The sequence below is a fragment of the Tachysurus vachellii genome, chromosome 16 (assembly GCF_030014155.1).
Source record: "Tachysurus vachellii isolate PV-2020 chromosome 16, HZAU_Pvac_v1, whole genome shotgun sequence".
Classification (NCBI taxonomy): Eukaryota; Metazoa; Chordata; class Actinopteri; order Siluriformes; family Bagridae; genus Tachysurus; species Tachysurus vachellii.
Genome location: NC_083475.1, coordinates 14228414 through 14246666, shown reverse-complemented (window position 1 = coordinate 14246666; position 18253 = coordinate 14228414). Strand labels below are relative to the sequence as shown.

The 18253-nt window shown below is 35.2% G+C and overlaps 1 protein-coding gene and 1 pseudogene across 1 annotated transcript; both read right to left on the bottom strand.

Moving 5' to 3' along the window:
* Positions 1-533: 533 nt before the first annotated feature.
* Positions 534-3812, bottom strand: LOC132858765 (chloride anion exchanger-like; annotated as a pseudogene).
* A 3142-nt stretch (positions 3813-6954) lies between these two features.
* On the bottom strand, positions 6955-17729 carry slc26a3.2 (solute carrier family 26 member 3, tandem duplicate 2). Its single transcript, XM_060889520.1, has 22 exons — positions 17637-17729; positions 17445-17538; positions 16520-16677; positions 16199-16338; positions 15729-15839; positions 13719-13879; positions 13367-13531; positions 13021-13173; positions 11944-12026; positions 11696-11843; positions 11471-11584; positions 10864-10941; positions 10646-10741; positions 9962-10068; positions 9790-9859; positions 9451-9543; positions 8401-8496; positions 7941-8168; positions 7796-7850; positions 7551-7684; positions 7396-7461; positions 6955-7271 (listed from the first exon to the last, which is right to left on the bottom strand). Exons 3-22 carry the CDS (start codon positions 16633-16635, stop codon positions 7245-7247), a joined length of 2241 nt encoding a protein of 746 aa, XP_060745503.1. The 5' UTR covers positions 16636-16677; positions 17445-17538; positions 17637-17729; the 3' UTR covers positions 6955-7244.
* Between the last annotated feature and the right edge of the window lie 524 nt (positions 17730-18253).

Here is an 18253-nt window from a genome sequence, read left to right as displayed (position 1 = left end):
AACATTATAATAAAGACCAAAAGGAGAAAAAATATGAGAAATATTGCTAGTCATTTTATTGTTAATAATAATAATAATAATAAATAAATAAAATGTATTATATATTAATTAAATAATATAATAATAATATTATATTTACTACATTTTATATAAAATTTCTTTTTACATATACAAAAGGTTCAATGTTAGGGTATATATATCCATATTTCTCCAGTAATCCAGATACAAGTCATGATTACATGATTATGTGCCTCTAAATACATAATTCTTTTTGTAAATAAACATTATACAGTACTAATTTGTTCCAAATATTTCAACTATATAGAATAGATTTCCCCAAAATTTCCATCTATAAATTACAATAACAATTCATAAGATTCAAAGCATCCTACAGCTGATTCTATCTTGGTTTCCCCAGTATACTTGAGAGACACTGAGTCAGTGTGCATTAAAAAAGTGGTTTCTTTCCCTGCAAAAAAAATTCTACAGTGTAAATATACAAATTATGATTATTATGAGGTAAAAAAAGGTAGCTACAAAAGCTAAAAAAAAAAAAACAAGGGGGTTCACTCACTGTTTTTTCTCTGCTGCACAAGCTGTATTTTTCATTATATACTTATGGGCAATTTAATGGATTAAACAGAGTGAATTATTAATGTTTAATATGGAATATGCTGACAGAGAATACAGAAACAATGGCTTTATTTTCTTTACTCTTTCAATAATGCTGTGAGGTGGATGTAGATTAAGTATGTGCAGCATCGCATCATCATGGAGCATCCGAAAGAAGATGGATGTTTTAATCTCGTCATCAAAGAATCTGCAGCTATTTAGTTTCTCAGTGATGTAAGCTGAGAAGAGCATTTCAAAGGTTAGTGGTAGATAATGTCTCATTTTTATGGCAACATAAATTCAATGGCAACACAATTGTATCAGTTTATATGCCACAATAAAGTAACTTTTACACTTACGATCACAAGCCATAATGTAGACTTTAACGTCAATGCGAATAAACTCTTTCAAAGCCTGGAAATTTTATAGCACAGTGATATCAGATTTTTAAAGTGACGAACATCCATTATGGATGCCATAGTCTCAGACATGCAATTAACATTTTTTGATGTCTACAAAAAACAATATTCATTTCTATGATTACAGTTTTCAGTTTAGGATGGAATTGTTATACCGTTTTAAGATCTTTCAGGGCTGAGATATCAAGGAAGGAGACAGCAGAGAAGTCAAGCACGAGACTGTGGATTTCTATTGGAGGAACAGAGATGTTGGCAGGACAAGTTCTGATCTCTAGTTCACCTGAATAGGAAGGCCAGAGAAGTCTATTGGCTTATCAAAGTCCTCCATCTTCTGACTCTTCAATGGGCAAAGAGCAAGTAGCATGTAGTCTCTTCTGGGGATAAAGCAATGATCTTCTCAGCATTGAAAGTGTAAACAAGAGTCTGTAATTTATAACATTCTAAAGAGTGGATATATGAGCTCTTATCCAAAGGTACAGACTGTATGTGTATATATATATGTATATATATATATATATATATATATATATATATATATATATATATATATATATATATATATGTATAGTACCATATATATATATATATATGTGTATATATATATATATATATATATATATATATATATATATATATATATATATATATATATATATATATATATATATGTATAGTACCTAGTACCTAGTCTTACATCTGTGACTATGAGTTCCCCATTCTTAATCAACTTCTTAATTTTTCGCAGGGCTTTATTTCTCTTTCTCAGTACTCTCAATGGATTGAAGCCCACCTGTAACAGAGGAGAAAGTAAGTACATACATTTAAAACAACCTCTGCTTCAGACAATAACATACAGATATGCTGTACATAAAAAAATACAAATTGGGGGAAACCTGTATCTGTTTACTGATTTCTTTACTGATCCTGACTAGACAGTTATGATTGCTGTATATGCATTGTGATGTAAATGAATGTATTTTTTCTATAACTTTTTCTATCATTTTTCTATATAACTTTGTATCTGACTGCTCAATTACATCTGCATGACAATAAAAACTTTTCATTCAGGCAAACCTTTCTGTGGCATGCCAGAATAGCATAGCAACAAGAAAACAAATATCTTTCAGTTAAAAAAAGATGTGGTCAAGGAACAGTAACTGATAAGAGGTTTTACTTAAACTTAAACCTTATATTTGAATGAAAATTAATTGGAAAACACAACATATGAAAGAATTAATTCAAATAAATAAACAGTCAAAGAAGAATGAGTGTTATTATTGTCCCATGGAGCTGTTGTCCTGTAATTGGCAACTAAGAAGTAAATCATTGTATGAATTGAGGCACTATAGGTAGGTGTGAGTATTTATTACCACAGCAGAACAACACCCGCACCTGTGTAATTTCTCCTGGATTGATTTTTTGTGAGCCACATAAGTGTTTAAGCCTCCACTTTGTTTTATACTGACCAAGGCAGGTACTTGTTTTTGCAGAACTTTAGGATTAAAGTCATGCTTCTAATTTCATAAATACTTACAGCATCAATCAGTTTGTCTCTGAAGAAATCAATATAGAATATTGGTGAAGGAATTCTGAAAATCTTCGCTCCCTCTGGTTCATATATCTGTGTAGGGTTAATAATAAATAAAGGATTATATTTTGCATGAGAAATATTTTCTCAGTTAGGTGAGCAGGTGCAGTATACACAATATACACATACAGTATAAACACATATTGTGCATTAACTCTCCTACTGAGCTACAGTAGACCAGATTTAGGGTTACAATTTTTATTGTCTTTAATGGGGGACTGTGGAATATTTCAGCACTGTAATCAGTATGTAATTAATCTGTAATTAAGAGTGACTTACATTGACATAGTCTTTGTGGTTCCTGTAAATTTCAGTGCCAGAGATGTTTGCTAGGACACAGCAGTGTGGACTAGAAATAAAGGACTTATATTGTTACTTTTTTCAGTAACTAAACAAAAAGTTTCTGCAGTTATTCATTTTTATTTTATTTATTTCATTTAGTCAGACTCAAAATTGTGTCCTGAAGACAACAGCAATCATCTCTGCTCCGAGTCCCACAGCAAGGTCAAGATCTAGCCCCAGCAATATGGAGGCCGCACAGGTCACAACCCAAACAACCTGAATGGAGGGAGGTAATGGGCACATAATTACAGAAGCCTATTCAGTATTTTATTATAAAATGTAGTATTCAATTCATTCATTCATTCATTTTCTACCGTTTATCCGAACTACCTCGGGTCACGGGGAGCCTGTGCCTATCTCAGGCGTCATCGGGCATCAAGGCAGGATACACCCTGGACGGAGTGCCAACCCATCGCAGGGCACACACACACACTCATTCACTCACGCAATCACACACTAGGGACAATTTTCCAGAGATGCCAATCAACCTACCATGCATGTCTTTGGACCGGGGGAGGAAACCGGAGTACCCGGAGGAAACCCCCGAGGCACAGGGAGAACATGCAAACTCCACACACACAAGGTGGAGGCGGGAATCGAACCCCGACCCTGGAGGTGTGAGGCGAACGTGCTAACCACTAAGCCTTAAGAAGAAACCTTAAGATGAACCAGAATCAGAAGGGAACCCATCCTCATTTTGTGACACTCAATAGTAAATAATGTAAATGTAAATAATGTCATTTCTACAACAGTTTATAATATTGCAACCGAGAGCTCTTGAGGAACTAATGGGTCATCGCAAACTCTGAGTTCAGCTCAGACCTGATTGCTGACAAAGACCAGACTATACAGCTGACTGACACAACATTGGTTCAAAGAAGGTATGACAGTCTCCGGGTGGCTCCATCCACAACAGTCACATGAGACACTGGCTGACCATGCAGATTGATCCCTGGCAAGGTGACCACCGGGCAATGAGACTCCAAACAGCGGTAGAACATCAGGATTGACGAAGTAGCCCCGTAAGAAGAGAAGATCAGGCTAGGAAGATCGATCCCTGTACGATCAGGCTAGGAAGATCGATCCCTGGATGTTGCTTTTTTCATTTACAGCATAGAAGTAACAAACATTGTATATTGTTTTGGAGCTTTGGAGCAAATGTTACTTGTTTAATTTTGACTGTAGTCTGCTGTTGTGACTGCACAATAGACACAATTAAATGGGTTTATATCATCTGACAGAAGGTAAAATAGGACTTTTAAAAGGCACCTTAGTGTAGGTCACAATTTTTATAGGCTGTATATATCAATATAATTTTCCACCCTTGAACCCCTATTAAACATAGATAGTTTATTCCTGTAATTACATGCGTTTCATATGAGCTTTATCGTTGTACTTCACTGTAGAATAGTACATACCTCACCTCAACCCTAGAGGGCAGTATTTCTGTTAACATATTTTGATTTTTACTTCAGGAAGTATTCTACTGCAATGATAATAAATATATTTATTTGCTCTTTATTATTTTCATCATATATCTTTGAAATCTAATGAAATGTCAATGTTATATTTCTGCCTAAACAACAATACAATACAGACACAGACATACTACTATGTTTATAAAGGTCAGTACCTATGTTTTCCCCCCTGTGCTCTCCTGTACTGCACTCCTGGAGAGAACTGTGCTAGCTGCCAGGGATTTAAACGATGCACCAAAGATGTTACTTGCACCAAATGCTTTAAGCTCCTGTAGTCAGTTTTGCATGACAATCAAATAACCTGGAGATATACTGCAGATCTCTGCAGCATCATTTGCTGTCCATTTTCTTTAAAGCTACATGACAGTGGAGCTCCCCTGGTTTCCATCAATAACATAGTCATGTTTGACAGCATAGACTTCAGCTACAGTAAAAGCAAGTATAGACATAATAAAGATCTGAATATTAGGAGAAAGTCATGACTGAAATGTAGTGCAAGGTGAAAATATGCTGTGGTCATACTTCTCATTCTTCTCTGTGATCAATCTCACAAATTAAATATAAAATAATTAATGATTTTGTTGCTTGCCTATATGGTATGTTTTCTACAACATCCACTCCAAAATTGTCTCTGAAGTTGTATACATAAGATACTCCACATGTTAAGTTCATATTTATTCTCAAGGAAAATCCTAAATATGAACCTAAATAAAATGATTAAATGTGGCTATTTCTTAATTCATTGTTAACGTTGTTTTGCTAAATCAGTGAGCAACTGAAAACATTTGGAAGATGAAAAGTTGGCAGATAAATAGTGCATGATCAAGATGGTTAACAAAAATGCCAAGCTTGCATGAAGCCTTAGCATCTTATCTTTTCAGCACATTGAGCACCAATTAAAATGGTTTTCCTATCTGTAGTTTGAATTCCATTTTGATGATGTTTTTAAAAGCAATTTTTGCGATTTTTATCAAAACAGTCTTTTATTTTGAAGGCCACATTTGGAGCTGGGATAAAGGAGGTGAGGAAGTTCTGCTTCTTTCATGAGAAAGAGTCTTTCTTTCAGTGTCATCACATGAAAAGATAATAAAATATTTACAAAAATGTGAGGGGTATACTCACTTCTGTGAGATACTGTATGTATATAGCCAGGGATATATGCACAGATTTTGTTTGTTGAATTCAGTTCAGTTTAACAGAATAATCTCAGAAAGCCTCTCTTCCAGTTACGACCAATATGCAGGAGATCGAGCGGCTGGTACTACATGTCAGACAACACCAACAATCTGGACACAAACACGCTCAAAACTGAGGAGATGACAGTGGAATTTGGAAGACACTCATCAACACTACTCCCCCTCACAGTATCCAACATGTGTCATGTATAAAGACCTTTTCTGGGAACTACCATTTTACAAGACCTGAATTGGGACTCCAACATAAACTACATCCTCAAAAAGGCCCAGCAGAGGGTGTACTTTCATCCAGGAGAATTTGTGGAAGTATGTTCTGCCATCTGAGGCAGTATGGTCTGTCATAGGAGCTGTTGGTACAGTTATACACTGCAGGTCTCAAATCTGTCCTGTGCACATCCATCACCGTCTGGTTTGGTGCTGCCACAAAACAGGACAGGTACAGACTAGAGTAAAAACAACAGAAAAAATCATTGGTGTTCCCCTGCCCACTCTCCATGACTTGTACTCCACAAGAACCAGGAAATGGGGAAAAAAAAATCACTACCGTCACCCTCACACCCTGGACACAACTGTTTTCATTTCCTCCAATCTGGCAGGCACTAAAGAACATTGAACACTAAACCTACTAGGTATAATAACAGTTTCTTTCCACAGGCAATCACCCTCAAAAACAGCTAACCTTAACTATATGCAACTTGCCGTTTAAAAAAAAGCACCAACATGCTCCTCACAAACTTGTTACACTTCAATTTACATCTATAAATAGTAAGAACAGTCACTCATTACTTCATCCCCAAATGTTACACACACTATTGCTCACACATTCTGTACTGTATATTGTGTATGGTACAAAAAGTCATCATATGTGATGTACACAACTGTTATTTTCATGACTATCAGACTTTATATGCATTGCTAACCCTTCTCATACTCTGTATATTGTGATCTTTATTTATATTTTTTTGTGTAGCATTGTCTGTAAATTTCATTTATAGTATATATATATATATATATATATATATATATATATATATATATATATATATATATATATATATATATATAGAGAGAGAGAGAGAGAGAGAGAGAAGAGAGAGAGAGAGAGAGAGAGAGAGAGAGAGAGAGAATAATAATAATAATAATAATAATAATAATAATAATAATAATAATAATAATAATAAAGAACAGAAACCAGAAAATAATGTAAGAAATATTGCCAGACGTTTTATTTTTAAAAAATAATACTGTGCACACATCTGAAATAATATATTTGCTTGATTTTTATACATATTAAATATTTTACACATACAAACACACACTAGTGACAAAGTTATGGTGTGTGTGTATATATAAACATAAAACACATAAAAGGTCTCAAAATGCATAATTTCGTTTGTAAAAAAAAAAATCAAAACATTATACAGTACGCATTTGTTCTAAGCCTAATATATATATAATATAATTCTAATATATATTTCAACTAATATACATTTTATTTTGCCAGAAAAATCCAGCTATAAATTACATTAATAATTCTCAAGATTTAAAACATCCAATAGTCGATTCTGTCTTGGTTTCCCCAACATACTTGTGAGATACTGATTGTTCATTACAACCTGGTCTCTGGTTTCTTGCCCTGTAAAAAATAAATAAATAAATAAATAAATAAATAAATAAATAAGAAAAAAATATACTGAATAAAAGTATAAAGAATAATGTGTGGTAAAAAAAAAGTGGTAAAAAAAAGTGGGTTCACTCACTGTTTTTTCTCTGTTGCGCATGTTATAATTTTCATTATTCAGCTTGTGATTTATGTTGTTATATACCTATATGGGTACATTAATAAGTTAAGCAGAGTGAATTACTCATGTTGAATAGTCTAACATGGAACATGGTACCTTTTTCTTTTAATCACCTTTTCACAAATGCTGTAAGGTGGATGTAGATTACGTATGTGCAGCACAGCATCATGGAGGGTCAGAAAAAAGATGGATGTTTTAATCTCATCATCAAAGAATTTGCAGCTCTTGAGTTTCTCAATGATGTAAGCTGAGGAGTGCATTTCAAAAGTTAGTCATAGATAATGTCTCACATATTTCAGACAATGACAACATAATTGTGTCAGTTTATATGCCACGATAAAGTAACATTTAAACTTACGATCACAGGCCACAATGTAGACCTCAACGTCAATGCGGATAAACTCTTTCAAAGCCTGGAAATATAGGATATGTTGCATTTTATGCTGTCTACATATTCGTTTCTATAATTATACAGTATTCAGATCAGGATGCAATTGTCATACCATTTTAAGACCTTTGAGGGCTGAGATATCAATGAAGGAGACAGCAGAGAAGTCAAGCACAAGACTGTGGATGTCTACTGGAGGAACAGAGATGTTGGCAGGAAGCTCTGCTCTCCAGTTCACCTGAATAGGAAGGCCCGAGAAGTCTACTGGCTTATCTAAGTCCTCCATATTGCTCTCATCTTCTGACTCTTCAGTTACCAAGAAGCCTGTTGCATATAGTCTCTTCTGTGGATAAAGTAATGATCTTCTTAGCATTGAAAGTTTAAACAAGATTCTGTAATTTATAACATTAATAAAGAATGAACATTAGAGCCTGCTGTTATCCAAATGTATAGACTTTGACACCCTTAATATACATATTAAAACCCATATCTGAAAACCATCTGGGTTAACCATCACTCAAGGTTCAAGCAAGTGGGTCAGACCATGTATCTTCCTCACTAGGTACTGAACTTACATCTGTGACTATGAGTTCCCCATTCTTAATTAGCTTCTTAATTTTTCGCAGGGCTTTATTTCTCTTTCTCAGTACCCTCAGTGGATTGAAGCCCACCTGTAACAGAGAAGCAAGTTAGTACATACATTTAAAACAACCTCTGCTTTGGACGGGGGTTGGGAAATTGTGGGATTATCATAATAAAGCTATCTACCTTGAACCTTTATCTGTATCTGATCCTGGTAATGACTAGGCAGTTATGATTTCTGTATTGTCTGATTATGATTTATGGTATGATTTATGCATTGTGATGTAACTGAATGAGGTCTTCATTTGTCCTGAATGTCTGGCTGCTCACGTTTGTCTACATGAAAATAACAACCTCGCATTTGTGCAAACCTTTCTGTGGCATGCCAGTGTTCACGTCTAACCTCACCAATGTGTGGCGGTTGAAGATGCATTGGAATAAATTGTATAACTTGTATAAATCTGTATAGCATTGGCACAGCAACAGTAAAACAAATGGGTCAAGGAACAGTCAGACATAACTGATAGGAAGGTTTTAAAGGTCTAGAAGCTGTGTGTGTAATGAATATCAACAATACAAGAAGTAGTCTATATATACCCACACACAAAAACAATTTATGTAAACTATATGTATAGCCTATGAGTCTGGTTCCTCGTTTTTTTCGGTGAGCAAAATTTTTGAACTAGTTGTGGACATGTTGCAGACATGTAAGAAAGACTGCATACAACTAAATTAACATTAAAAAGAATGAAGATAAGGAAAACACTTTATAGTTTGTTTATTACTATGGAGCAATTGGCATTACACCCGTAATTGGCAACAAATAAGTAAATCATTGTAGGAATTGAGGCACTATAGGTAGGTGTGAGTATTTATTACCACAGCAGAACAAACCCGCAAACTGTGTAATTTCTTCTGGACTGATTTTTTGTGAGCCACATAAGTGTTTAAGCCTCCACTTTGTTTTATACTGACCAAGGCAGGTACTTGTTGTTGCAGAACTTTAGGATTAAAGTCAAGCTTCTAATTTTATAAATACTTACAGCATCAATCAGTTTGTCTCTGAAGAAATCAATATTTGCAAAGAATATTGGTGAAGGAATTCTGAAAATCTTCACTCCCTCTGGTTCATATATCTGTGTAGGGTTAATAATAAAAAAAGGATTATATTTTGCATGAGAAATATTTTCTCAGTTAGGTGAGCAGGTGCAGTATACACAATATACACATACAGTATAAACACATATTGTGCATTAACTCTCCTACTGAGCTACAGTAGACCAGATTTAGGGTTACAATTTTTATTGTCTTTAATGGGGGACTGTGGAATATTTCAGCACTGTAATCAGTATGTAATTAATCTGTAATTAAGAGTGACTTACATTGACATAGTCTTTGCGGTTCCTGTAAATTTCAGTGCCAGCGATGTTTGCTAGGACACAGCAGTGTGGACTAGAAATAGAGGATTTATATTGTTACTCTTTTCAGTATCTAAACCAAACGTTTCTGCAGTTATTAATTTTTATTTTATTTATTTCATTTAGTCAGACTCACAACTGAGTCCTGAAGACAACAACAATCATCTCTGCTCCGAGTCCCACAGCAAGGCCGAGATCTAGCCCCAGCAATATGGAGGCCACACAGGTCACAACCCAAACAAACTGAATGGAGGGAGGTCACATAATTAAATAATGCGCACATAATTACAAAAGCCATTGCAGAAGTCTATTTTATTAGAAGTATTTTATTATAAAATGCAGTACAGTTTTATTCACCAACAATTCTGTCAGTCTTTTAAATGAATTATTGCTGTTATTAACACTATTTCCCAGCTAATGTTCTGAATATTACACTTTTGGGAATCTTTAGTCATGTTTTCTGTGAAGGATCTTACTTCAGACCACATTCTGATGGCCAGATCTTTGAGTAGTACAACTGAGTAGTTTATAAACATTTTTCTGAAAGATCCTGACACTTTAGCATTTGTTAGCCACCTAGCATTAGTTGTGAACATTATTCACTATTTGATTTAAGCATTCCCTCATAAATCCTGTCAATTTGGCTAATATGAGCTAGCTAACTAACAAAATTCAACAATGTAAGTAACATGTATATTGGTTTTGTCTGGAAATGATACTCATCATGCTATGGCTGGATTTTGATTATCTGACAAAGGGCTAATATCATTGATTTATTAGGAAATTTCAAAGGCTGATTGAAAACATGGTGGTCTCTTACACAGTCAGGTCGATCCTTTTTCCAGAGGTATGGGACTTCACAGACCTGCATCAGCATCCCTTTCAGATTCACTATTACCACTGCACCTAGCACTGACTACAAAACACACACGATATATCATATTTATAGAGCATACCACTCTGAGGCATTAACTGAATCTCAGAACACGGAACTGATGCACTGCACATTAAGAACTGTAGATTAACCATGATGGTTACCTTCGGCAGTGGCTCTAGCAAGAACCCTATGGCCAGAGTTACTACCAGGACAATAACTGCAGACAGAAGACCAGCAACCTGGAAAATGACAATAGACTTGTTATATTTTGATATATAACAAAATGTTACTTTTAACTGTAGTCTGCTGTTGTCACTGCACAATAGACACAACTAAAATGGGTTCAGATCATCTGACAGAAGGAAAAATAGGACTTTTTAAAGGCACCTTAGTGTAGGTCACATTTTTATAGGCTGTATATATTAATATAAATTTCCACCCTTAACCCATTCAACAGAGATTGTTTATTCCTGTAATTACATGCGTTTCATGTGAGATTTATTGTTGTACTTCACTGGAGAATTGTACATAACTCACCTCAACCCTAGAGGGCATTATTTCTGTTAACATATTTAGATTTTATACTTCAGAAAGAATTTCATTGCAATGGCAATGTATATACTTATGTGCTCTTAATTATGATTGTTCATGTATTGATATATTTCTGTTCAAATGATGACACAATACAGACACAGAAATACCACCTACAAAACTGATAAATGTTTAACTGATAAACTTGTCATACTGTATGTTTATAAAGGGCAGTACCTGTGTTTTGCCCCCTGTGCTCTCCTGTACTGCACTCCTGGAGAGAGCTGTGCTAGCTGCCAGGGATTTGAACGCTCCACCAAAGATGTTGCTTGCACCAAAAGCTATGAGCTCCTGTAAATAGGTCAGTCTTGCATGACAATCAAATAACCCAGAGACACACTCAATCTATGCAGTATTATTTGCTGTCCATTTTCTTTCAAGCTACATGACAGTGGAGCTCACCTGGTTTCCATCAATAACATAGTCATGTTTGACAGCATAGACTTTAGCCACAGCAAAAGCTACAGCAAAACCAACTATAGACATTGGGAAAGCATCTACTGCCGTCTCCTGAAAGACCTGAAAATTAGGAGCAAGTGGTGGCTCAAATCTAGTAGAAGGAGAAAATATGTTGTGGTCATACTTCTCATTCTTCTCTGTGATCATTCTCAAAAATGAAATATAAAATTATTAATGATTTCCTTGCTTACCCATCTGGTATTTTTCCTACAACATCCACTCCAAAATTGTCTCTGAAATTGTATGCATAAGATATTCCACATGCAATGATAGTCTGCAAAATAATGGAAATTGTTGAGTTAATATTTCTACTCATGGAAATCCAAAATATGAACATAAATAAAATTATTTACTGCAACAATTTCTTGATTGATTTGATAACATAAGTGAGAGCGTGAAAACATTTTCACTGGTGGTAAAGTTTCACTGGTGGTAAACCAGAAAGGTGGTGCATGATTAAGTTGGTTAACAAAAAAGCCAAGTACAACAAAAAGTACAGCATTAGAATCTTATCTTTTTAGCACATTGAGCACCAATTAAAAAGATTTTGATAATGTTTTCAAAAAAAAACTTTTTTATCAGAGTTCTACTTCTTTATCAAAGTTCTACTTCTTTAATGAGAGCTGTGAATGTGGTTGGAGTATTATTTATTTTGTGTGTTGATTAACACTGGTATCAAGAAGTTTGTATTTCCTCGTGGCTTAACTAAATGTACTAGAATATGCAGACCTTATGCTTTCATTTTGCGTGTTAGTTCTTCCATCTGTATGCTATTATTTTAATTTAATTTTAATAAGTATTTGCTACTTAAGTAAGCTCTGTTTGCCATTCACATAAACAAAAGCTGAGAGAGCTCGAACCAGAGGTTAGACTGTGACCTTTCTCAATTTTAACACATGCAACTAAAAGTGGATTGAGTATTTTTGAAGGAAAGTTTTCTCTTCAGTTATTTTGTGTCTCATGATGAATAAACAATGGCAGATGAATTGTTTTAACTCCGTGGCAGTATTGTGCCACATAAATTTCTTAAATTGGTGAAAGGACAACTAGGTTAGAACCTTTATCTTTCTGTATGTACGGTTTAAAGCGTTTTGCGCAATATGGTAATAAAACACTTCCTGCAGTCATATTTGTCAGATTAATCACTTAATAAAAAACAGTAATTAGTTGTACTCAGAAATTAATAACAGCAATTCATTCATACATTAACACAAGATGACAACACTATTGCTTTGTTTTATATATACTGATTAACCAGTTATACTCACCATGATGACTTCTATTGGGATGGGGACCGGAAGCTTTTTCTTGAATCTTTCATTGAGTTCTTTCACAATGAATACAACAATCATTACCACAAGTGACGTCACCAAATCATGGACATTTGTCGATGTGATCTGTCCAAAGGTTTTCTCCAGAATCTAAAAAATTAAGTATGAATGGAGTGACAGTATGATCACAAATGAACAGTTGCAATCATTCTGTGACATTATGTTTTTCTAACGAACTGAGATAAGGTGTCTGAGGTCTTGTGGCATATTTCATGTACAGTCATTTGCATTTAATTGTAACTTATACAGTACACAAAAAAACACAAGAACCTGCTGAACTTACTTTTATAATGGCGAATGGTCCACTGAAGCCTGGTACCTTCAGCCCAAAAATAAATTTGAGTTGTGACACCAAGATGTGGACTGCAGCAGCAGTAGTGAACCCAGACACCAGAGTATCAGACAGATAAATGACTATGAATCCAATCTGCAGCAACCCCATGCCAAGCTGGGTGTTAAAGAGCAAAAGAGAAATCACATTTAGATGACAATCAGTCTTCATAAATAGCTAAAAATGTAACTACATTTTGCAATTTCAGTTACAGTATCAGTACTACAGTTCAGCTGATATTTTTTTCTATAAGTAGGTAACACAGAGCTGCAATAGCTAAAGATTATGACATGATGAGGAATACCTGGAAAATGCCAATTAGAAAGGTAAGTGAGGCAGACACTATGGCTCTTTGCTGGTCCATTGTAAGCCCATCAAAGCCTGTGATGTTGGCTGGAGGACCATCATCAGGTACCAGCCTGGTCACTACAGACCCTATCATGAGACTCAGGACTGGAAAAGCTCCTGACATGGAAACATGCAGTTGGAGGGAATGGTTAAATCTGTAAGATCACTAGTAGTAAAGCACAACATAATATCATTACCTGGGCATTTAACATATCTCAGTTAACATGGCAGCACCTTTATATGAATTCTTTAATCTGACTGGTCAGAAGCTTATGAATTGTCTATAACATGGAGCCAACAGTAGCATTAAATATCAATGTGTTTGTTGCCATTTTCATAATAACAGCTCATTAATAGAGACATATAATCTAAGGGTAATAATTTATGCAGTTCCCAAAGAAAGAAAACAAGGAATGTGAGAGTGGCATCTGAAGCAAGGATGGAAACACGTCAATTCTGTTGGCCAACATGAGGTCAGGCTACATAATATCCCCAGATTCTAGATGTCTGACAGAAGACATGCACAAAGTGTGGCAAAACAACACAGACTCTCTTTACCTTACTCAGTTCCGTTTTGTGGCTATGAAAACATCAATATCAAATGCTGCTATGACACTGGTCTGAGTGGTGGATGTAGAGCATAAGAGTCTGGACTGGACAAAGTAGATGAAGACTACCTTGCTACAAGGATACATGAGGCGGAGGAAAGGCTTTCAAGATGACCAGATGGCCAGTCACAGAAGGCACCTTCAGAATGTAGTCCGGTCTGGGGTGCAGAATAGCTTTAACCATTCCACAATTAAAGAGACACCATTTAAGGTGATAGAATTTGTTTGTAGCTCTGGAACTCCTGGAAGCAGAGCTATGAGAGGAAAGGCATACAGCCACAGAAGAGCTGGAGGTGTGAGGGCAAACAATAAGGGACAGTAGATCAACATCTTGGAGGTGAACAAGTCCACTTCTGTTCAGCCATACCTCTGCCCTATGGGTTCTCCCACCTGCAGGTGGAGGTGCCATTCCCCAGCCCTCAGCCCCTGCCTTAACAGGATATCTGCTCCCAAATTTGGAAGCCCAAGAATGTAAATTGCCTTCAGGCATATTAGTTTGACCCAGAGCTGGATCTCTGTATGGCTTGGACAGCATGTTGACATGGTGTGCACATGAGCCATGTACAGATTATTTAAAATTCTTTCCACTGTGTTGTGGAGGTCATGGAAGAACTGGAGATTTTCTGCAGGGAGGTTGATCTAGGCCACTGGTGAGGAAGAGGTTATCTAGCTTTGAAAATGCAACCACTCACTGCTTGTTTGGCCATAATGAATTAAGCTAATGAATCACAATCTCAAGCAGCTCCTCAAATACAGTGGACTGAGGGAGCTGTTCTGCTGATACACCTGCATACAGCTCCTCAGAGCCAGATACAGTCAGCATTGGGTCCGTGTTTGGATCAGAAGAAATCAAAGAGCAAGCTTCGGGAATCCAGAACAGGATTCAGTTCTTGTTAGTTTTGCTTTCCATGATGACTTCACATTTTTAGAAACACAAAAACATCTAAATATTGGTATCTATATTTTGGCATCTGAAATTATATGCATTGGACATAAAATTTATATTTTTATTCCGTTATATTTCCACATTGGATGCATTGACATTATATTCCTTTTGCTTTAATAATCTCTCATTCTTTATATGTGTAACATTTTGTTTGTATTTTATGGCCACCGCAAATCACAGAAGATAACGGTTGCATAAGCACTTCTTGTTTTATGTTGTTGATGTAATAGACAAAGGTTATCTTCAGGTATATTTCTACATTTATACCCAGTACAACACCAAAGCATAACACCCTTTATTGGGACTGTACTACTAAGTCCCCCTCTGAATTATTCCACTTTAAGTCATGCATATCTTAATCACATTTTCAATACTAAAATGGTAAAAAGAAATTGTAAAGATGGTAACTCACCCACAGAGATGTGTCTAGAAGTTCCAAAGAAAAAGTATATGATTACAGGGAAAAAGGCAGCATACAATCCATACCAGGCAGGAAGAGATGCTAGTAAGCTGTATGCCAGTCCTTAGAAAAGAATAGATTAAAATATACTTAATTATATGAACCACTATTTCACATTTATTAGCTTCCCTGTGGACTGAGTTATGAGAGACACTATTAACAAATCTTTCAGTCAGTCAATTTTTCAAATATTTAAGAATATGTATTAAGAATCACATTTATTAGGGTCTCATGATCATTTATGTTAAGGTTTCTTTGAAAAAGAAACTTATTTTGAATTCCATTGACAAATTTTGGAATCGGCTGGAATCATTTTTTTCATTGGTTTGAGACAATGTGAATTGTTAAAAGTACTATACAAATAAATGTAATTTGAATTTTCAATTTGTTACAGGACAATATTTATTTGGAGACAGTTTTACCTTGCAGTACAGCCACCAGCCCAGTGCTCACTCCAGATACAATATCACCCAGTATCCATTCTTTGATATTGTACATTTTCATCCATCCAATGATTGGCAGCAAAGACAAAGCTGCATTCTTTGCACGTTCTGAGTTGCAACTGTATCACCACACAAACACACACACACACACACAAAGATAAACACAAATACATACAAAGTGTATCAAATTTGTTCCGTGAAACACATAATGTAATTATATATCCATAGTACACTTTCATACAATATCAAAAGAGTATAGTAGAGTAAATCAGTGAAATACAAAAAACAATTCAGGCTTACGTGAAGTATTCTTTAACATGGCCGAGTGTTGTCTTGTGTTGTCGACAGACTTTCTCATGCTCATCTGTAAAGTCATCTTCTGTGTAAAGTGGTCTGGACACCACATACTGCATCATTGTGTCTTTAAAAAGTGTTCGGAAGTGAATCCCACTGCAATTCTGTTTCAGGAAAGGACTTCTCGTTATTGGACAACACAGCTAAGGACACACAAACTTATAGAAGTACCTCTGTACTGCTACTAAAGGCTGTTTTATGTTCTGGCCATATCAGCATGTTTAACTGCATTTACCTCAGCATGAGTTAACAAAAAAAACATTTGTATGAGCATGTTTTCTCAAGACGTACACATATCTGCTGTGGTTTTGTGAACCACAGTGTAAAAGATTCTAGATTTTGTCTTTATCTATTTAGGGCTTTTAAAATAGACAAACAAAAACAAATGATATTTAATTTTGCATTTGGTTTGCTTCCTGATCATGCTTCATAATTAGGTTAGCCAGACTCTCTTTTCAAATCACCTTTAGATGAACAGAACATTCAAAAGCACTTCTGCTAACCATCAGTCTCAGATGATTTTCCCTTTAATCCTAGAGTCCTTTGATAAACAGTCAATACAACAAAGATGTAGCCTTGTCATAAGGTAGTTTAACTACATTATGTGTATTATGTATTATGTCTGGTCTGTATTATATATGTCTTATGTCTTTTATCTCATTGTAAGTGCTAGTGCAGAAGTGTATTCCTTTGACCACATCAACCACAAAAAAGACAACAGGCAATGTTCAGTACAAATTATCCAGCACAGAACAACATATAAAGTTTTTTAACTATTGCTTATTAATGGTTAGTCTTACACTATCTGTATGCCAATTACGTAAAAAAATAGGATTATAAAAGGATATCTCTAGTGAAATGTAAAGCCCACCTGAAATATTCTGACGCTGCACACTGGAAAATTTCAATTGACCCTCAGTAGGACCCCTTAAAATGTCCAAGAAGAATCCTTGAAATGAGCACACCTAGAAATAATTGCAAAATAAAACATTTAAAAAAAACTTTGTACACAATTATTTAATGCACCCTTAAAATCCTTGAACAACCCTATCTAAGAGTCTACCTGAAATACTTTGAAATCCTACTTCTATATTATAGTCTCTGGTATACAGTACTCATTCTTCTTTGTTACAGCGCCATCCTGAAAGAAAGAACTGGGTTTAACTGAGATCATCCTAAACACTCCCCTATATAAAGCTCTTCCAGTGTTTGTAATTATTAACGATTGGTCTTTCTTTATCATCTTTATATCCCCTTGACCATTGCTCTTTTAGATAAAGCCCCTTATAGTTGTCGTTTTTTTTTTTTTTCTTTTTTTGGGATACCACTCATACTTTATCCATTCTTTGAAACAAGACATCTCTTTTCTTGTACAGAGCAGGTATTGTATGAATAATAAATGTTGTGAGTGTGTTATGTTACAACTTATGTTGTAACCTTATGTTAAAGGTGTAATTCTGTAATATTGTTGTTTATTACTTTTTAAACCCAGTTCTCAGACCCACAGCATTTTTTTGTTTCAAAAACCTCTGAACCACATAACTAGTGTTCTTTTTTTGGCTCAGAGGAAGTGGGCTGCAATTTTTGAAAGCATCCTAAGAATGTTTTACCTTATACATAGCCATATACAGAACCATAACAACGAATTTAGCCCTTCAGTTTGGTAAAACTTTAATCTTT